A 22,401-nucleotide genomic window follows, 5' to 3' on the forward strand; every position below is an offset into this window, starting at 1 on the left:
TGGTGAGGAATTATTATCAAGATTTGTTGGTCAGGAAATAATAACATGCAAAATTGTTGCTCATCCAACCCTACTTTGTTTGGTATGACCAATCTTAATACCCTCTGTATCCACACAACCTAGAGCATGACTGCCAATGAAACATCAGAGCAGCAGGTCACTGGGCACAGCATTCAAAAGCACTGGAGCAGCATCTGATTCTGTACGAAGAGCTTACAGTAAAATTATCTAAATGCTTAACAAATAAGTTTAGTAAAGATTATCTTTAACATACTTGAAAATTCCATTTGTACCCTTCCCTACATGGTGCAGGGAATTTTCCATGTATTAACATAATAATCATTAGAGGAGTACTCTCTCGCCCAGAGTGCTCATTTTTATCACTTCAGTATCTTGCAGCCTTGAGAATGCACATTTTGAGCTCTGTACATTTTTGTTACCTATCTGAAATACAGAGAACTATATTTTTGAGCATGAAATATACCATACTTGCTAATCACCATTTAGAGGGATGGGGCCACACTCTTCTCACTGGTGCTCAGTGCTAGGACAAGAGGCAACAGGCACAAACCGACACCAGGAAGTACTGTTCTCCTGTGTTACGCAGGAAAGCACTGGCACACACTGCCCAAAGGCTGTGGAGTCTCCTTGGAGAGCTCCAAAAGCCACGTGGTCATGAGCACCCTGCTCTAATTTCAACAACGCAAGGAAGAAGTTGTGAAGACAGACTATGGCAGCGCATTCAGAAAGGACAGCGTCCCTTTACAAATCTTGGCAAAAGTAAGGGAAATGTTAGATACAGGATTTTTTGCCTGAAGTGTGCTGACAAGTTAATGATGGAAATACACGTGCTACAATTTTACAAAAATTCAAGCACCTGATTAACATGTAGAATACTTCCCAATAGGGCTACACCTGCACTGAACTCCAATGACACTTTCATTAAGAATCAAACTAGAACAGAACAGATGCACTTGAAATACATGTGCAGTTGACACTTTCAGCAGCACAAACTGAGGAAGATCAGCCCTCCCAAACCCAAAGCGCTCTGCAATACAGATGAGACACCTAAGCAAATAACAGGGTTGGACACAGGACTATAAACACCAAATAAAGCTCTCCCTTTGATCTTCATGAAACATGTAATGAAATCTCGCAAATGCAAGTGACAAAAATATTTCAAAACTGAACTTCAAAGATAGCTCTTTTCTCCAATTACCAAAAACACTGACTTATGTTTCCCTTTGAGCTAAATTTTGCTATTTCTATGTCCAACGAGTAGCTCTACTCTGTGTTCTCAATACCATTACCTTGTTACTTTAATTACTGAGCTAAATTTGCATTTGGCAAATATCACACTTTCTTGAATAACAGAAATAAAATGACAAGGACTTAGCAACAGACATAGTATAAATTGAGTATCTGAAAATCTACTCTGTATTTGCAGGCTGCTGCTTCTCAGCTACATCAATGTTTATTACCTTTAAATTTGTTGGAAATAATGTCTACAGAGACCTGGCTTCACTTTAGCATTTATTAATTTAATAACTAATGTGCAGTATTCATAATTACATGCAAAAGCATGTGACATCAGTCCAACATGCAGATAACATCTCTTAAGCTATTCCAATCCACTGCTGTCTTAAAATTTATTGATCCGCTGTGTTTTTCTTTCAGGAAAGACAGTGGAGAACTTCAATAGTTGATTCTGCTCCAGAATAATACTGGTCGCTTTTTGGCCATCTCTCTCAGAATCTGTTGCACTGAAGAAAAGCTCTCTTTGCAGCCTTCTGTTTTAACTGACACAAATGCAAACACAGTTGTTCTGTTCTTCAGGGATTCTTGCTTTTCTGTTCTGCCTTAAGCTCTTTTGCATCACATCTGGATCTCAAAGCCGTTAACATTTCAATTGTCGTTAGGTTGGCTCCTTTCATCATCAGTCGTTCTCCATCAGCTGTAAAGGAAAGAAATTTTAAGTCTTACAAATGTCTTAAGTCACTGTTACTTTAGTGTGCAGTTCTGGTTTGCATTTATAAATCCAAATACCCTGCTCAGCTTGTCTGATTAGAAAGTAGTCCACTTAGAAAGAAATCCTATTATGCAACAAACAAATATATTATACTGTAACAATTAACATGTAATCTTCATTTCTGTACTGCACTAGCCAAAAATAAGAAACACTTCTCTAGATATATGTATGGTAAGAGCATATCGTTGCTAAGAATGCCTCACACTATGCCACCAATGTCACTTAACAGAAGGCACTGGTAGGCATAATTTCTACACGTGGCTGTGTTCTAGCAGCACGTTGTGTATGATTCGTTTAACTTTTTCTTTAGCCAAAACAATGTAATGATTTACACAGTCTGGTGGTTATAACATTAAAAAAGTAGAGAATACTTGGATTTGTAAATTCTTGGGGGAAAACAAAACACTTTAAAACAGAGAGGGAGCATGAGAAATTAATGATGGTACCTAAGTTATTTTTTAATTTTTGCAAGACTTGAAAATATAAAAGATATACTCAAACCCATTTAATGCAGTACCACACATGTCATCCATGTTCCGATCACATTTGCCAAGTGGAAGGGCTGCAAATTCTTCCCTTGGAAAGTAATCAACTCTTAGAAAGTGGAGGTCGGAGCTGTAGCTCTTGGCGTAAGTGAAATAAATTGTTTTGCTTTACATTGTGAAAAACACTAAGCTTTACTGCTGAAGTCTTAATACATCACAGACAGAGTCAAGGATGGGAAAAGAAGAGGCATGAGGGAGGGAGAAACAACCACTGTCAACACTGAAATAAGTTGGTTTCCCACAGCAAAATGAGTACATTCAGCACTCTCAACGTTTCTACTAATTCACTAAATATAAAAAAGCTTAAAGAAAAGTGGGTAACAGAAAAAAAAAATGAAAACTTTAATGGGCTACGTGCCATACTGGGACATTACAGCACAGCAGGAAAGAAGATACAGCCCGAGAAAAGGACAAAATCAGATTACAGCCATCTGTTCACAGCCTCGAATCTGGACTGCTTCCAGAACTGATGACATTTCCACTATCAATTCCCTAAGTACTCACTGGGTCTCCAAAGGAAACCAAGTAATTTGCTGTACATCAGTTGACCTCAATCTGTATGTCCATCTGCATGCTTATGGTCTTATACGAGCAATTCCTTCCAGCTACATAGTAACTTACTCAGTTGCATAAACAGCTACAAGTATTAAACTTAAAAATTCTCAAGACAGATGACTCCACTGTAGAAAACAAAACAAAAACTATACAGAGCGAGCATGGATTCTTATGTCAAAGTAGAGCTACACTTATTTTCCTGGAACTGACCTTCTGCAAGGTTACATAAGTATCCCACTGCTGAAGTGGACTCAACTCTACCAGATCTAACTACTGTACAAAGACTTGTACAGGTTAGTGTTAGTGACTTCCTTTATGCCTCCCAGCTGGTCAACATCCAGGTGTGGAAGAGAATTAAAAAAAAATCACAGCAAAAATTATCATAAAAAAGACACTGTAAAACCACAAACCTGGAGAGACCTTTTGTGAAGATTAAAAATGAACTCTTACCAAACATAACATCTACGAGTGGCTCAGATCCATCATGTCTCACGTCCGCAGACACTTCACAGTTCCTGTTAGTGGCCTGGATTCTTTTATGGCTTATACATTGAAGAAATTTTCTGAAAATATATTTTAAAATATATTAAGCACAGATAGAAATTACAGTAGATATTTGGCAGATGAATCAAAAACAGATTTGAATAGCTTGACATTGCTGGGTGACAAAAGTATAAACAAAATAGGATTTATATTCAATAACTTCAGACATGCACTCATCAAGCAGCAATCCACATGATTACTTACATGCTAATGGACTCCTTATATGCTAACATGTAAAAAGTATACCAAAGACTTCTGGAAAATTTCAGTGTATGCACTTTCTGAATTTCTCTGATGAGTTAATAGTAATATTATAACAGTCAGCAATGTAGTTTTCATTTTTCTTTAAGTATGCCATCCAGTTCACATTCTGGCAGCTTAAAGACACTCCATGCTAAGATGGGATAATAGTGCATTGCAGAAGTAGATGTCCCTGAAAATCTATTGCAAAATTACACTTTACAATCCTCTGGTGCAGAGCTTACATCCCTCAAGAAGCATAATGACATAGACTTTCGCAGCAGTTAATTTACCCGGGCCACCACCTCCCACTATCAACACTTGAGGAACTGCAGCTTCTCACCTGCAGGCTCAACAGCTCTTTAAGAGAAGCATCTCCAGGGGCTGCTGGTAAAGCTACACGCTCATGCTTACATAGAACAGAAAGTCAGAAGGGACCCACTGAGCCCAACTCCTGGCTCCACATGCAAAAGTGGACAAAAAGGAGAAAATGAGGTCCTAAACAGAACTACACAAACCAAAAGGATCCTCCCCAGTAAGAAAAAAATGCAGGGATCTCCTGGAGAGAGTTCAGTGGAGGGCCACAAAGATGATAAAGGGCCTGGAGCATCTCCCCTGTGAGGACAGGCTGAGAGACCTGGATCTGTTCAGCCTTGCGAAAAGAAGACTCAGAAGGGATCTTATTAATGTTTATAAACATCTTAAGTGTGGGAGACAGAGACATGGCCAACCTCTTTTCAGTGGTCTGTGGGCACAGGACAAGGGGAAATGGCCACAAACTGACACAAAGCAAGTTCTGCACAAATGTGTGTGGGAACTTCTTCCCAGTGCAGTGACGGAGCAGTGGCACAGCTGCACAGAGAGGTGGTGGAGTCTCCTTCTCTGGAGATGTTCGAGACCTGCCTGGACGCCTACCTGTGCAACCTGGGCTAGGGAGCTGCTTTGGCAGGGGGTTGGACTCAATGACCTCTAGAGGTCCTTTCAAACCCCTACAGTTCCATGATTCTGTGATCCTGGTGACAGTTAGGAGAGCCCCTTAGACAAATATCTGTCTTCACCACCCCAAAACGTTACGCTTCTGCCTGGACTTCAGACGAAGCCTGATAAGCACGATCCTCCGCAGACGAAGCTCATGGCAGCAGAGCAGCCGCGGAAGGCTGAGAAGTGCAGCCGCCTCCAAGAGCGAGCCAAAGTCACGCCTCATTGCCGAGTGCAGCAGGGCGGCCTTCACAGCGCGCTTCGGCTCGGAAGGAACCGCCGAGGCCGTGCGGTTCCAACCCCCTGAGAGCAGCGGGAACCCGCAGCACCGAGTCCCGCTGCAGGCTGGGCACGCCGATTCCCCCCTCACCTGGTGCTCTCCACGTTGGGCTCGAAGGGACAGAAACGGACTACAATACTCTTCACTGGCCGCAGCACCACATGCACGCGGGGCGCCATCTTTACTACGCGTCCCGGCAGCCCTCGCAGCGGCGGGCGGCCATGGCGGCCGCGTGCTCCGGAGCCGCCTGGGAAATGGAGTCCGCGTGGTGACGGGCGCAGCCGCCGCCATGTTCTCGCCGCCGGGCCGCCGGTGCCCGGCTTTGCAACGGCGTGCGGGGTGTGGTTTTACCTGATCCAGACGGGTCCTTCAGAGGCGATATTTTGCAGCGTATCAGCCCAAGCGGAGCCGTGTTGTAGAAGGCAATGCCACTGGAAGGGAACGCATTGGAGAGACGGGTTGGGTTCAGCAGAGCGCATCCAGTCCTTAAACAAAGGATTTGGGATGATCGTGTGGCTGCTGCAAGCCCTGTATTTTCCGCTAGATGGCAGAAACCTCCTTGATAAATGGTTACAACGCTCTGTTACTTTGTTCGGCTCACCGCTATGCAGATTTTAGTGAGGATTAGAGATGGGATGCGTCGGACGTACTAATGGCATTTGAACACGTTGAGAATTTGTACTTAGTATTCATTACAGACCTATGTTTCCAACGGCATTAAACATCTGCCATCCTTTGTTAGGGGTAACCTGTTCATACAAGCTTATCTTTGTTTTTTGGACATCCTTCTATACATATATTTAAATTATACAGTTACTGTGAAAAATCATTCTCTTCACTGGTATTCAGCCAATAGAAATTATATAGCAAAACTAAACTTGAAAGAGAAAAGACAGTTTTAATGCTTTTATTCTCTCTTAAACACATTATTCTTCCCATTACGGGAAAGCGATACATTCAGTGAGATGTCTTTTGAAAGAATTCTCTGTGTCCAATAAGTGACTGATGTAAATAGAACTTTTCCTATGTAATATATCAGATTTGAGACCAGGTAAATGGAATGAATATACTTAGGAGGAAAAAGAAACTTACAAAATCGCCATAGATGTTTCTTTATTATAAACCAAGAGCTTGATTTATTCCGTTTAAAAATCCATAGCAAAATTTCCATCAGCTTCTGTGACAGCGCTGAAAGAATAAAACAGTAGAAAAGTGGGGATGAAAAAATGGTCACTGATTTTTTCCAAGAATTCCACTCTACGCACTGGTTCTTCTGTGACACTTAATGGCTTCAAAATAGATGTGGAAAAATAGCTTATATTTCTTCCTATTGTATTTTGATAATAATTTCATGTAGAATTTTTAAATTATGCTGCACAATTGAACAAAGAGAAAATGTTATTTTCCACACTTGGATCAGTTAACTTCTTAATATTTATTGCCAGCAGTAAAAGTTACATCTTTCTTCTTAAGCCATCTGTTCAGAACGACCGAATATGTTTTCAGCTTTTCTCCCATCCCTGGAGGCATTCAAGGCCAGGTTGGTTGAGGCCCTGGGCAGCCTGAGCTGGTGGGTGGCAACCCTGCCCACAGCAGGGGATTGGAACTCGGTGGTCTGTAAGATCCCTTCCAACCAAAGCTGTTCTATGATTCTATCATTATTAGACTAATTGTTGATTTTTTTAAGACTGAGAGATTGGAAGTAACATGAAAGAACATATATCTAGGAACAGAAAGGCTCCGTATTATTTTCTTCTCTTCAGAGAAGAAAATGCGTCTGTGCGTAGAAACCAAGGGGCTACGGATCCTTTCTTACATGCTGATGAGCAAGTTCTTCTACACAGAGTCTAGAAGCAGTAACTTTGGCTTATGGTAGTTCTGCTGAAAGTGTGTTAAATTAGATAGATAGCCTGCAAGGTGACACAGCTATTAAAAAGAACACAGTTTCTTCATCTGCCTCTAAGCCCAAGTGGTACTAAACATGAATATGTCTGACTAGACCTCAGTTTACACCAGTGCAATTCCAACTGACCTCTGCAGCACATTTTTATGCCTGACAATTTATCCCTGAAAGACCTTGGATTAGTACATCCAATTTGACCAAGTAATCTGGGAATTCTCAAAAGTTTCCCAGAGATGTCCTTTGGAAACTGATGGATTCATGATTCTTGTACCCAGTGATAATCACACACATTCCCAAAGCACAGTAATGTGAAGAGGGATAAAATATATTATCACTATTTTAGTATTCTTTTCACTAGGTTGATCTTTTATATTATAAATGTTACCTCATCCCAAGTCTACTGACTTTCATGTCATTAGTTTCACAGAAGTGTAGTCATGAGCCTGTAGGTGATTTATATCTAGGCACCATACATAGCAAGGAAAAAATGCAGCCACCTTTTACATGTTCATTATGAAGATGTTCAGGAAAAGGCCATCATTTTAATTACAGTCCCTCAATTTCATCTTTTCTCATTAATCTTCTTTTCAAGTTCTCTTAGATCGAGGGATGATTCTTTACTTACCACTTCCCTTTTCTGTAACGTTTTCTGACTATAGAGAGGTCCACATTTCAGATGTCTTGGAGTCTAAATCTAATGTCCCCATAGTTTGGGCATGTCCGGTTTTTAGCATCTTGGCTAGGGCTTTTGGTTGCTCTTCAGTTCATTTCCTCCCTTAAAATTCTCATCCCAAAACATTGCATGGGCTCTCAAGGCATCATTGCAGGTATGGCATTATACTACCATACACTAATTGGTTCTGGAGTTCATTATCTGTACTCACTCTCAGCTGATTCCTTCCTCTGCAACTTTATCCTTTTTTCTTTTCACCGACTCTTGTCTCAAACACTGATAGGTGCAGCACTTAGCAATCAGCAGTTCATGTCCACACATCTAGCTATAGCACTGCATAGTCTAGGAATAAAATATAAAGCTGCCTTCACGGCAGTAGCCACTGCTAAGGAGAGGTGAGCCAACACAAATCCAGCATCCTGCCTGTTCTGTACTGAGGTGATGCTTCTGCACAGCCACCCAGCAGAGGCCCTTTGATGAGCACAATGATCTGGGGCTGAACATAAAAATGAGCTCTCTCTGGAAGCAGAAAAAGTCCCACACCATGAAGCACATCCTTGCAAGAACTACAGACAAAGAAGGTCAAAATCACAAAGGGTTTGTAGGAAGCCATTATGAAATAGTAGTGCTGTGCTGAAGGACATTGGGATAAATCCCCTACTGTACTGGAGGAACACTGCTTGTATTGAGTCATAAAAACATAAACCAGACGGTGTTTTCTGCTGTAGTTTGTGTCTTCCTTCAAATTGAATATTCTTACTTTCCATTTACTGTTATTTTCCTCAAAGAGAAGAGCTCACAACGGTGCTTTATACCTCTGAAAACTGTAGAAGTTAAACAGTTTTATACTAAGAATACTACTAAATTTATATACCATTTATAAACCAACTAATAGTTGAATGCTGTTGATGTGGTTTTCAGAAATAAACTCAGCTTGCAAAAATGCTGCTTATGATGAACTTGGTTTATAGCTCATTCTGAAATAGTAACTCTGCATATCAGTTAAGGAAAGCTTTTACGGGGAGTGAATAAACAGATCCCCTGGTTGCTCTTTATTCCTCTGCAAACATGTATTTCTATTGCCTGAGGTTACCAATTGCCAGCAGAAATGTTTGCTAAAGTAATATGCACTATTTATCAGGCTAAGAACATACTGTGCTGGTTCCTGGCTTTTGTAACTTAATTTCTTGATAATAGCTACATCTTCATATGAAACAGAACAAAAGCATTACTTCATCTGTTTTTTCCTCTCTGTCTAATAAATACTACATTGAATTCATGCAGCTATCATTTGGATTTCTATGCTGATTTAAAATATGCAGTTGCTTCCTGCAAATAAAGCTCATTATCATAATAGCACAAGGCACAGAGATGAGCTGAAATGAGTGGCAAACACCCAAGGTTAGCATCCGAGTCCTTGAGGTCTGGAAGTGCATGGAACTCCAGGTAGGTGAATTGTGTACATTTTGACTGTAAAAGTCCATACACACAATGACCCACAGACATGTTCTCATTTGAGTGACCTCACTTTGGCAGAAAATTGGCCATAATTTAAGAGATAAATGCTTTACAGAAGGGCCCTCACTGCAGAAAGTGGAGAAGTTGCATTGAAGTTTGACCTATATTTTCAAGTACTTTCTGAAAGTTTGCCTGTTCTTTGGATAACTCATTACAAATCATGTGGATCTCAGCAGTATTGACGTTTGGACTGCTCTTCTAAGAGTATGCTTCAGTGTTCTGAATACTGTAAGCAAAGCAATTTGTTTTCCCTGTGTTCTGCTAAGAATAGCTGTCCCTGTATTTTGATGTCTAAGGCTATTAGTACTGTCAGCAAAGTCTACCAATACTGCTCAATTGAACCTGGTGACTAGCCAAAAGAGTCTCTCTCTACACTTCAATTCTTTCCATGGCAGGAACTTTCATCTGATAGTTTTGAGGTCATTTATGCATTGGTTTTTACCTCTATTTGTACAGACGTGAGAAAGATATCTAGACAATACTCACAAGAACTATAGATTACAGTATAGAATACCTTCTTAACAAAGGTAGAATTTCAAGCATTAAGTGCCTAGTTAACAGACAGAAAGGAAGTAGATATCAAAATATTTTTGATCTAACCACTTTCTGTAACTAGTTTCATTTTATTTTATCTAGTAATTACCATGAGGTATCTCAAGAGAGCCACTCTAGAGAATTCTTTTCACCTATGTGACTAGAAGACCATATTACTTGGAAACCAATCAACCCAGCAATGAGCTACTAGATTCAATAATGTAATTCCAATATAAAAATAGTTTCCATGTTTGAGAGTACATGATAAAAATATGCTGCGTTGTAAATCAAAATATGCCAATTTTCTGAATGAAATCCTTCACATGAAGCTCATTCTGTCTTTGCAGTTCTGTGTTCACTTACAAAGAAATTGAAACAAAACCCGTAGCAACTGGATCATGAACATGTTTTCTGACATTGGATTAGAATAACAGACATTTATGTGTGGTTAAAAATCTTTATACTGCAGGAAAAGCATGATTCTCTTGGTTTCACACAAGAATTTGAGATGCAGTGCAGTCAGTGATGCACACAGTGCAGCAATTAGTAGGATACAGATCTGAGCCATTTCAGTATATTGGTCAGGTATCTCCTTATGTGATTATAATAAGAGTATGATAATTACATTATTCTGTGCTAAATGAAGTAAGCACATCGGAAGGTAAAAGAGAACAAATAATGCAGGAGTTGTTGTAGATACAGAAACTATACTGTATAAACAGTAAGCTGCAGATAACAATTTAGATAGGTATTCCTAGGGAAATAATACTACACAGATGAAAATAGTAATGTGGAATGCCATATTAATAGCAAAATTGGTGAATTTCATTTAAGCATATTTTATCAGTTAATAAATAAAATAAAGCAAATATCATTTCTTAAAGTGCTTATTTTCAGTCTTTGGACACTTAGTGATCTGTGGGGGATTTGTAGCGGGCTCGTGAAGGATTATTGTCAGCGGAACCAACTACTGCTGGTAGGCTTCCAGTCAGGATCAAGGAGGCTTAATCTGTACTGGAGAATTTCAATCACGACCACTGGTTTAAGTGGTCACTCCATCTCTGATGATACAAGATGGAGTGTTGGTTATCAGGCTACTTCTAAATTTTTTTTCCAGACAGCGGTTCCTAACATTTTAATAATACCACAAATTCTTCTCTATATCAGTCAAAACATTTCACTTGGTCTTGAGTTACTGACTGCACATATACATTTCATCTTCTTTCAGCTATGGTGGCGAGTTAGACATCTCAGTGCCCTTAGGATCAATACTATGAAAATGGAAAGATTTTCAATGCATTTATTTTATGTAATTTTCTCACTTCTAAATAAATTAGCAACACATAAAGATAAGGGGTTAAAAATTAAGAGTGTGATTTATTTTCCAAAAACCAATTCTAGCAGTAGTGAACTTCATCTCTCCATCTCACTAAGAAAATTAGTAAAACATTTGTAGCTAGGAATTGCCATACTAAAATAGCACCACTGAAATTCAAGTAAATATTCAAAGGATGACCACTTCAAAATAAGGGTAGAGAAGGGGGCACAAGCTGTATATGTATGCAAAATCCCTTGTACCATGATTTGTTGGCAATAGTAGAACTACAGTGGTGCCTGGTCACTCCAAGGCCACTCCTATGCTACGTGCACAAGACAGGTTTTGTGCAGGATCTCTGCTGTCCAAATTGATTGCAAAGGTGCTCTTGCCTTGCTTGATCTGAAATGAGCACGCTGTTGGAGAAGAGCAGTAGTGCATGGCAGAGAGGAAACTGCCTGTGAGGTCTCCCAAGATACATTCATGGCAGCAGACAGCTCCTATGGAATGGTTGCTATGAGTCAGGTCTCCATCACATTGCCCTGTGCCTCCTTTTGTTTGGCTTTTATATATTTGTAATTAAGCAGAGAAGTTCAGCTCTGAGGTAGAAGTTCATCTCCCAGTATCATACAAAATAATATATAGTCTATTTCAGTTATTGATTTTGGCTGTTTGGTAGTGATATATGTAAGTTCTAAATCCTCCATGCTGCTCATTGCCTTAATAAGCTTCTTCTGCCTCCTGCTCTCCTGGGGCTTTTGGGGCATTGTCAATGCCTATAAACTCTACAGCTGTGTCAGGAAGTTTCATCTCATTAAAGTACTTCACGCGTGGAGATTTCTTTATTTCCTCTTGTGATTTGTGTTCACCATTTCTGACTTTTAATATCAGTGTTGTCTCACAGATGGATTGGGAGCCCCTGGGGAATGTAATCATGTCTGTCACATGACATACATGGGGATTTTTGCTTAATGTTACATACCTTCCTTATCCCTGACGGTGTTTATTTTCACACTGCAATAGTACACTAAGTCATAAAATCTCTCTTCTCAAGGATTCTTTATATTCTTAATGTTGCACTCAGATATGGCTTCCCTACCATACTTGTTTCACCATGCTTTTATCAATCATGCATTTGTATTTCTCTTTAATTATATGGTTCCTTAGTAAAGCCCAATTATCTGCAGGAATACCATAGCTGTCATTTCTTCTGCTGTTCTTATTATACCTGTGGTCCTGACTGCATCATGATGCCAAGGTTTCACAAACCCAGATAATGACTCACTCTCCTTCTTCCTCTTAGATCACCTCCAAAAGGCCTAAAGGAATCACAAAATAAAAATACAAGTGAAGGAACAGTTGCCCAGCTGCTACTCTCTGCTAGAAATATGGGGATGGCAAGCCAGAAGGAGCTTCACAAAGGCAGATGGGTCCTGGAAGATGTTACTGTCAAAGAAATGCTAGTCTAAACCATTCTCCTTTCTTTTGTGCTGCTAAAATTTCATTTTACAAAGAGAAATGGCTGATCAGGATTCTGGCCCTCATCAGAAACTTGCTGAAGCCACCAACAACTTTACGGAAACTTAATTTTTGAGTGATACCACACACCCCCCTGAAGGCCATAAAATAGCTCTTTCCATCTACTTGAGGTTTAAACCTATGTGTACCTGGCTTCCCATCCCCTGAGAACGATCAACAAAAGGAGCAAAAATGAGGAGTCCATCTGAAGAGAGGTGCCATGGCAATGACAATGTGGTTTATGTACTTATGAACTTTTCCATATTTGAAGCAGTTTCAGCCTGCTTTCATAGGTGCAGTTTTCCATAGGACTCACCCAGCACAAGGGTATGCATGAAAATACACGTCATTTATACATGATGTGATATCAATCCCTTTCTCATTGTCAATACATTAAAGAGATTGCTCTGCCCCTTTGGGAGCTTGATGTGGCCTGTGCAGCACTGCTCAGCCCCTCCTTCAAAACCCCACTGAAAAGACAGGTGGTTACTTTACCTTGCTCTTCTTTTGCATAGAGGAAGCATTCCAGAGAAAATCAGAATCACAGAACTGTAGGTGTTGGAAGGGTCCTCCAGAGATCATGGAGTCCAACCCCCTGCCAAAGCAGCTCCCTAGCCCAGGTTGCACAGGTCTGGAATGTCTCCAGAGAAGGAGATTCCACCACATCTCTGTGCAGTGTCAGTGCTCCATCGCTGCACTGGGAAGAAGTTCCCACACACATTTGTGCAGAACTTCCTATGCTTCCGTTTGTGGCCATTTCCCCTTGTCCTGTCACCACACACTGCTGAGAAGAGTCCAGCCTCATCCCTTTGCCTCCCACTCCTTAGATATTTATAGGTGTGGATCAGATCTCCCCTGAGTCTTCTTTTTTCAAGGCTGAACAGACCCAGGTCTCTCAGCCTTTCCTCATAAGGGAGGTGTTCCAGGGCCTTTATCAGCTTTGCAGCCCTCTGCTGGACTCTTTCAAGAAGATCCCTGTCTGTTTTGTACTGAGGAACTCAGAACTGGACAGAGTACCAGATACACTGAGCTGAAAAAAAACATGTTTGTTAAGATGACATTCAGTAAAGAGATGTCTCTATTAAATAGATATTCTTTAAATCCTTTAAATATTGCATCAGTTGCACTATCAAAATGAAGAAATAAGTTGTTTGGAAACTGCTGATTAATGGTAAGGGTAATACCAGCACAGAAAACAGAAAGGATGTCACTGGTGGGCTACAAGACCTGTGCTCATTTGGAGTCAGCAATTAGCTGGCATTACATTTATCCAGGTGACATTGCTTCCAAATTTTTGTTGCAATTTCTGAATGCAACTAAACAAAAGCTCTTTAATGCAAGGATAGCAAATTAATACCAAAACAGAATGAATTTCTCAGAAAGTGTCAAAGAAACAAAGGCAGTGCCTAACTGTGACAATGTTATGTGGAGCACATTAACATGAGTCAGATGAAATTTTCTTTAATGGATTTTCCCAGAAAGCATTTTCTCAAACTACAGCTGAACAACCAGAGCTTGTGTAATTTTTTTCTTGGATATTTCACAATGGCATTTTTCTGCCCCGTAAATGTGAGGTTCCAACTAAAGTAGCAGAGCATGTAATGCTGGCAATAGAAGCAGGTAATGTGAAATTCATACCTCGCACCTGCTTTTCTTTACCACTTAAGCTGCGCCAAAATCTCTTGTTGGAAGCTAAGCAAATATCAGATGCCTTTCATTTCCCTGCCATGTGTGCCACATGGCATGATGTACTCCAAGTCTTATTTGCATTTGAAGAAGAAAGAATCAGTCTTCTGTGTGCCTTTCTTGCAGTCATTACTGTTGCAAAGCTATGTCATTCCTGGCAGGTAAAGATAGTCTAATTGTCCCTGTCCATCCAAGTTTGTTTTTCTCTTCCTGTCTGCAAGACTTGTGCTACCCTGATTTCTTTTCCCACTGTCATTAGGATGCCTGAAGCAAATGCAAGGTAAAAGACACCCCACTACATTTTTGATGCTTTTCTTGCTGTTTTTTCTGGGTGCTGGTTTCTTGCTTTTGGAGAGCACTGCCCTCCAGAACTCCTGAGAGTCTTTGGTGACTTAGCAGTATGACGAGCTTACTATGGCCAGTTTTACATGCTTAGAGAGTCCAAGACTTCCCTGCAGCCACCAGCCTTCCCTGTTCTTTGCAGCCATGGGCAGTCTGGAAGTATTATTGGCTGTCCCGCTGACCTAAAGTTTCTTTGGTGGAAGATGAGGAATGATCATGGAAGAAAACTTGTTGGCTACAGTGGCATCCACCACTCTGCCCTTTGTTTTTAAAGAAAGCTCTGTCTTTCTTTCTGTTTAATTCAAATAAATTCAAAGGGTCCAAGAGGAAAAAAGAAGTGTCAAAATGCCACACTCCTGTCCAGGATTCAACTGTCTGTACATGGGAGCTTAGTGTTATTTTAGACACAGGGTGCATCCTCCCTGGCCTAGAACCATCTATCTTATAGGAAGGTGTAGATCTTTCCATAAGTACCATGTTGTGTCTGCCAGCTCATGCAGATGACTTGGATATCCCAAAATACCTTCAAAGGGTATCTTAAGTGCACTTACATTATTGGATTCTGTAAGAATAGCAAATACTATTTTAATTGGAGATGAGAATAATTTTTAACTGATCTCACAAGAATTGCAGCTCTCTTCTGTAAGGTTTTTACTACATAAGATTCTGGTATGAAGCAGCCAAACAGAATTCAGACTCCGTACATTTCTGTCTGCCAAGATCTACAAAAGAGGAAATAATATTTCATTTTTGTGTGTGTATTTTTCCATCTTTTTTTTTTTTTTTAATATGCAGTTGGTTCATGAGTAGAGATAAAAATTAAAGGGGGAGAGAACATGTATTAGTGTTGTTATGACAAGTCAGAAAAGAACTGATAGTTTGCTTGTGACACATTCTTCTTGATAGGAGAAGGAAAGGTCAGTGATAAATAATTTCAATTGAAGAATGCAGCTAGATTTGGAGGATTTTCTGGCAATGCAATTTTCTTTTTCCTGCCCCAAGCTATCAAGGAGAATGAAAGTAAACAAATGGCAGCAGCCTGTGAGATGTCAGTGAAGATAGTCACTGACAAGTCAACCTGGCTGCTAATTTCCTTCATCTCAGCTGTGAGATGAGGTCAGGATAAGTGAACACAATGTCAGCTATGTCAGCAAATGACCTTAGTTTCCTACGTAGCTCGCCTGCCATGCCTACCCAGCTAAACAGATAATTTGTTACTTCTTTCTCGCCTACCTGGATGAATGTCATGTGCTTTTCCTAGGAACACAACAGATCTGATGTTGCCTGTTGCAGTGATATTAGCAGACAGGCTTGCGTAGCACTGAGAGAAGAGTCCCATCTTTCCAGTTTGGACTGCTCACGGAAAAATTTTGGTATTGCTGGTTGTCCAAAAAAAGCCAGAATTTTAAATCAAAGGTGCTGAAATGCTCTCATGTGTCTGGGAAGTGCAACCCTGCCCTGGGGTGGCAGCTTCAAACCAGAGTGGAAAAACTCCAGTGCTAAAGCATGTAGCCACAGTTGTAGCGTATGCAGTTTACACAGCCTTCTTCATTCAGCAATTATCTAGCGGGTTTTTGTGGTTATAACAAAGGGGCTTTTGTGCTCTTTGGACTGAGCTGAACAATCAGATAATTCGATAAAGCACTCGAGGCAGAAAAATCATGTTTTTCCCACTGTACAATGCACTGTAAGAAGAAGAATAATTTTTGCCAGGGAATTTTTAAATTTAATATGCTCAAATGAATATTCCTTAGATAATTGCAGGGATCACTCTCAGCATACTTAAATTCACATCATCCCAGTGACTACTTCAGCTGCTTGGAAGCACTGTGCAACAGCCTCACAAAGGCAGGAAAATAACATCAGGTTTTCTTTCCTCCAAAAAAATATATTCTCCACTTTACACTATTGTTATGCATCGTTTCTTGCACTGCAGATTGACAGGTAAGGTCCAGCATAAAGGTAGAGGTTAAACACTGAAATAAATCCAGAGGACCTTATATGAAATAAAAAGCCGTGCTGCAAGGGACACACAGAACAGAAAGTTTTCACTGATTCCTCATCAGTCTTTAAAATTAGAGTGACTGTGATGGTGCATCAGTACTGCCAGGGGAGGAATGAAAAGAAAGGTTCCTCTAGACAGTGGTAAAATACATGATTTTAATCTTTCCTGGTCCCATAATATAAACATTACCAGATTGATCTGTTTAGGTAGAAGCCATCTGAAGGAACCCAAGTGACCTGAGCTGGATGCAATTGTCTATTTTCTGTTCACAGAGTGTACATAATTTCTTAAATTTATGTGACAAGGAGTTTAATACTGAACAGTTGAAATTTAAGTGGTAAGATTTTGTTGTAATTGATCAGATTTGTCCTAAGGCATTCCCTGGCCGAATGACTACGTATGACTGCAAAATTTCTCTTACATCCACTCTTTTCCCAACAGCTTTGAAATACACTCTCTGAACCTCACTGTCAGCCTGACAGATGTTGTTGGGGCTTTGTTGAAAGCCTCACAGGAAGAAAACATAAAAGCAGGCTTAAAAGTATAAATGGCTTAAAAACAGGATTAGAAAAAATCACGAAGAATTTTTTATCATGTGCCATTAAGTACAGCAGCTCTGCTGCATTTCAGCTCCCTAAGCCTCTGGCTACAAGAACATAGTGCAGGAAAGCAGTCCTTCAAGATTGGTTGTTTCCTTCTACTACTAACTTATATCCAAAAGTAATGCCCCCTATTTTATTCTGTTGACCCACAGTGTCGGAGACGGATGTTGGTGGTGGAGGTTGAACATTCCCACCAATATTCCCTTACATTTTGCTGCTGTGAGACAGATGGCAGCAGAGGGGCAGTCTGACACAATGGGGTCTGACATGGAAGTGTGGATGAAGCAAAGGTGTGGCACTGAATTCCTCCACACAGAAAAACAATGCAACCATTGATATTCATTGCTGCTTGCTGAATGTTTATGGAGACAGAACAGTGGGTGTGAGCACTGTGAGGTGGTGGGTGGTGCATTTCAGCACTGGTGACAATGACATAAAAGACAAAGGGTAATCCTTCTGGATTTCCTGGAATCTGGACAAACCATCAACTCTGACCACTGCATCGTGCTGCTGACTGAGCTGAAGGCTCAAACTTCATGAGTCAGGCCAGAAAAGGAGATAACTTTGCTCTTGCAATGCAGTAACACCAGGCCCCATGCCAGTTTGAACACTGTGGAACGCATTGCCAGTCTTGGCTGGACTGTCCCACTACACTCGCTGTACAGCCCAGATTTGGCACCTTCTGACATCCATCTGTTTGGGCCGATGAAAGATGGACTTTGAATGGGCAACATTTTCCTAGCAACGATGCTGTCATAGCAGCTGTGAAACAGTGGATTGTCTCTGATGGTGAAAATTTTTACAAGCATGGCATGCAGGCTTTTGTTCATCCCTGGTGAAAATGCATAGCTAATGGCAGTGACTATGTTGAAAAACAGTGTAGCTGAGAATGTGCTCTATCAAACAGTGTTATTGTGCTCTTTATATCTGTTTCCTTCCATGGAAATAAATAAGAGGCCTTATTTTCAGAGTAATGTACATATTGACTTCTGGACAGCCAAAAATAAGATGCAAGGAGATTCAAACAACAGGAGATAAAACCAACTCAAAAGCACAATTAATAGGGCTGAGTACCTCGGTGCCAAGCTCTAAGCACATACCCAGTATCTTCTCATACAGGAGCTTTTCAGCAGGCCTGAATTAGGGCCCTGCTGGGACCATGGGGGCTGCAAAGGGCAGAATCCACGTGTGATCTGGATAATAGCACAACACTAATTGGCAGATGTTAGCATTAGAGGAACAGTAATAAAGTAAAGATGATTTTGTTATTCCTCTGCACAGACACAGCCTTTCAACTGTGCAATTATCTGGAGAAAATGCCCCAAACTAAATAAATCCTTGTGTCAGAGCAGTTCAGAAATCCAAGGCTCTGTTCTTTTGGTCATACTCCTGTAAATCTACCTTAATTCTGTGTGCATGAAAGGAGTTTCTCCTGACTTACAGTAGTATGGATTACAGACAAACCTACATCTATTTCCCTCTGGTTGTCTGATGCATTTTGGACTTTGATTTGAGGTTTTGAGCAAGTGACTTACTGCTGAAGAAATCTATCAATTTGTCAGACATGTAACAATATTGTTCTCAGCCTGAATAGTGACAGTCGAACTCCACCGTGGCACTTGAAGGTTTTAGCTTTAGTGACAGATCTTTGCTTGGTATTTTACTGCCACCAGCATGAGAACCAAGCAATGCAGATTTGCCTTGGTTTCTAACAGATTGGATTTTTTGTTAGTGAATTTTTTGTTAGTAGTCCTTCAAGGAGCAAGGCTAATGTTATTAATTTCCAGGGGATTCTCCCATGGTCAAGAAGATGTAAAAATATCTATCCAGGTATGTTCTGCACTGAGGCAGTCACAACACCTCTTCTTTGGACTCCCTTGGTTTAGCATTAGTTATACTCTTCATGTTTGAGTCGTTCCTGTAGGAAGGTTAAGAGCTGCCCATTTATCTCCATGAATCTTGCTCAGTTTTAAACCACTAACCTTCTTCCAGCTGCACACTGGACACAGGAGAGATTTAGGTCAGGTATCAGGAAGAACTTGTTCACAGACAGGGTGATTAGGCATTGGAACAGGCTGCTCAGGGAGGTGGTGGTGTTGCCATCCCTGGGGGTATTTAAGAGACCTATGGAGGCAGCACTTAGGGACATGGATTAGTGGTGGACTTGGTAGGATTAGGTGATGACTGGACTTAATGATCTCAGTAGTATTCTCTAACCTAAATGATTCAATGGCTTTAAGTTCTCAAAATGAAAAGATGGGGAAGTACAGTCTGACAGACCCCACATGAAGACAACGGGAGGAGCAGAACCCTGCTTCCAAATGAGGGCAAGTGGAAAATGTCACCAAATAAGAACTTCAATCATTTCAAGATGTGACCACAGGCCAGACACTTCCTCTGTTGACGTCAATGAGAGATACCATCAAACTTCATGTCTTCAGAATCTTCCCCTCCCTTATCTGCTTTAATAAACGATGATTTAGTCCATAGTAATTTATGTCTGAATGAAGGGGAAAAGCTCTTATTGGCATTGCTTACGCTGTGCGGAAGCTGGCATGCATTACAGCCTTGACATGTGCTGGAGATACAATCAGAAAAAAAAATCTTTGAATGAAATTTGGATTCTTGAGTACTAGACGTCAACCAGAATTTGAAAATACAGCTTGCTGAGCCATTGCAGGCCTGCTAATTAGACTTCTGGTTTCTCCAGTGCAGCCTAAAGAATGATTTGACAGCATCATATGAGTAAAATAAAACTATTTCTAGAACAACAGAACAGTGAAACAAGATTTATTGGTACACAAAACACACACTTTTGGTACAATTTTGATATAAACTGTTTACTTATAACATTTAGAATGAGAAAATTGGTTAAATAATCATTTGCTGTACAGATTGTTATGTGACGAGGATCTATCCATTAATAAAAAGATTGCTATAGAGATTGAGGCACTCTTCTGCTTTCTCCTGAAGTGCCTTTACAGTGTCTGAATGGGCACTCTTACAGTAATAAAAACATTCCATACCACAAGTATTTTCATACCTCAGCAGTAAGAAGAGCCCCTTCTCATATAAGTTCTGTATCTCGTATACAAAAAGTGAAATCCCATTCAAGTCACTGGGACTTCTGTAACTCAGGATCACTCTGTTTTACCACGCCAGCTGTCTTAATGCACATCCTCCCCAACTGCCTGAATAAATGATGCCGTGGTACAGCAAAAGCCCACTTGCAAGAGAAAATCATTGGGATAGTACAATGGGCCCTTCATAAGGGCTCCTTCTGCACTTTTTGAAGACAGTCATAACCCAGCTGTTACTGTCTGCTGGAAAGAGCTCTTGGCAGGAGACGTGTTACAAAAGTCTGCCAAGCACCAGCCCCTTGACAAAGCGGCCCATTCGAATCCTTTCAGGCTGAGTTCCCTCCAGAGATGCAGAGTTGATAGAGCTGGGGACAGCTGCAGCTGTACTTGCTGACCACATATCTCCAGGTAGCTGTTTGAAGGCAGAAGAAGACTTTTATGGGTTGAATCCATAAAAGTGAAATAGTAATTTTTCATGGGTAATTAGGGAAAGCTGATTTGAATTTTAAGCATAGATATTGTCGTTATTGTAAGGGGAACACCTTCTGGGGGCATTTAATTTTCTCTAAGCAACCTTTAAAAATCATTATGTTGTTATTAAATTTCTAGCCCTAGGACTAACTATTAGCATTGATTTTAAGAATAAATTACTGATATGAAGAGTTTTTCCATCACAGTTTCACCCTGGTCTTGCTTAGATACTGAAAACTGTCAAGCTACCATCACGAAAAATAGTTAATCTCAGTCTAAAATTAAGCAGTTAAAATTATCTGCATAAGGATAAATTGACATCTTTAATCCCACAGAGAAAATTCCGTATTCCCAATATCAGATCCTGTCATTTAAGATTGTGTTGGTGTTGAAGTCCAGATATCCTCTTAACATATGATTTATTTTTAATGCTTCCACTGAAATTACAAAGTGATCGCATTTCCCTTCAATGGAGTTAAGCTTTTTCATTTCTAGCTACGCTTGAGCACTGCACAAAGGTTCAAAACCATCGATGCATCACCTTTGGAATAGTCTTCAGAATAATAAACGATTCCTCAACCAGCATTATAGGAACTTGCATTGGAAACACTCATATAGCCTAACATACAATGTGAGAGGGAAGGACAGCTGTAGTAGGAAACCAGTGACATAGTCCAGAATGAAAGCTCTACCATATATTAAAATAAAGACTGATTGTTCCTGCCTCTATAAATTACATTGCTTGGAACTAGTTTGTGGCAAATAGCATAAGTTAAGACACTAAGTTCTGAACCTTTAACAGCATTATGTCCATTGTAGCCTCTGTAACAAAAGTTTTGATTTAAATAGCTTGTCATCTATATATGTGTAGAAACTCTCTGAATGACAAGTGTACACACTGCTTTAATACCTGCAGCTGTTCCAGCTCATTAAACCCAGCTGTTCTTTACTTTTCCTCTCTTCCCCTTATTGTTCAGTGGCAGTAAAACCATTCCTCCCAGGCCATAAGTTAAAATCAGAGAAGGCATTAGCTACAAACAGGCAGAGAAAGGCTAGCATTACCACCTTTCTTCATTTTCCATACTTAAGTGTAAATTACTCCACAAAAATAAAGTCATTGCTTAGAAACAAAGTCAATTTTACTCTAGAATGGTAAGTCACACAAAGCCATGTAATGGTACACACTGATTGCAATGGAAATGTCAGAGTTCTCTTAGGCTAATTGAGAAACAATAATTGTATTGATCTTCCTACACTGAGTCTGTTTTGCCCATGATGGTGAGCAATCCTTCCATCCTTATCTTGAACCTTGAGCCCTTTTTTATCATATTTTCTCCCCCTCTTTGAGGACGGGCAGTGAGGGAATGTTGTGTTCATTTGCCCCTCTGGGTAAAACCAACACAACTCTATTTTAATGAAATCCCTTAAGAATGAGTGGTGTTACAATGGCATTACAAGGCTGACCTTGCTCTGATAGGCATGTGAGGACAAAACATGCTGCACAGGCCATCATCAGCTTGAAGCTCACATGTGCTACCATAGGTCATATCAGATTCTTAACACGGGTTCACTGCTGCGGAGCAC

At 40.3% G+C, this 22,401-nt stretch overlaps 1 protein-coding gene across 1 annotated transcript; it reads right to left on the reverse strand.

Annotated features, from left to right (window-relative positions):
• Nucleotides 1-1,520: 1,520 nt before the first annotated feature.
• On the reverse strand, nucleotides 1,521-5,385 carry MRPL53 (mitochondrial ribosomal protein L53). Its single transcript, XM_065753504.1, has 3 exons — nucleotides 5,261-5,385; nucleotides 3,580-3,692; nucleotides 1,521-1,954 (listed from the first exon to the last, which is right to left on the reverse strand). Exons 1-3 carry the CDS (start codon nucleotides 5,347-5,349, stop codon nucleotides 1,833-1,835), a joined length of 324 nt encoding a protein of 107 aa, XP_065609576.1. The 5' UTR covers nucleotides 5,350-5,385; the 3' UTR covers nucleotides 1,521-1,832.
• Nucleotides 5,386-22,401: the final 17,016 nt, after the last annotated feature.

Source organism: Cyrtonyx montezumae, unplaced genomic scaffold (assembly GCF_038088225.1).
Source record: "Cyrtonyx montezumae isolate F1298 unplaced genomic scaffold, pur_monq_1.0 scaffold_8, whole genome shotgun sequence".
Lineage (NCBI taxonomy): Eukaryota > Metazoa > Chordata > Aves > Galliformes > Odontophoridae > Cyrtonyx > Cyrtonyx montezumae.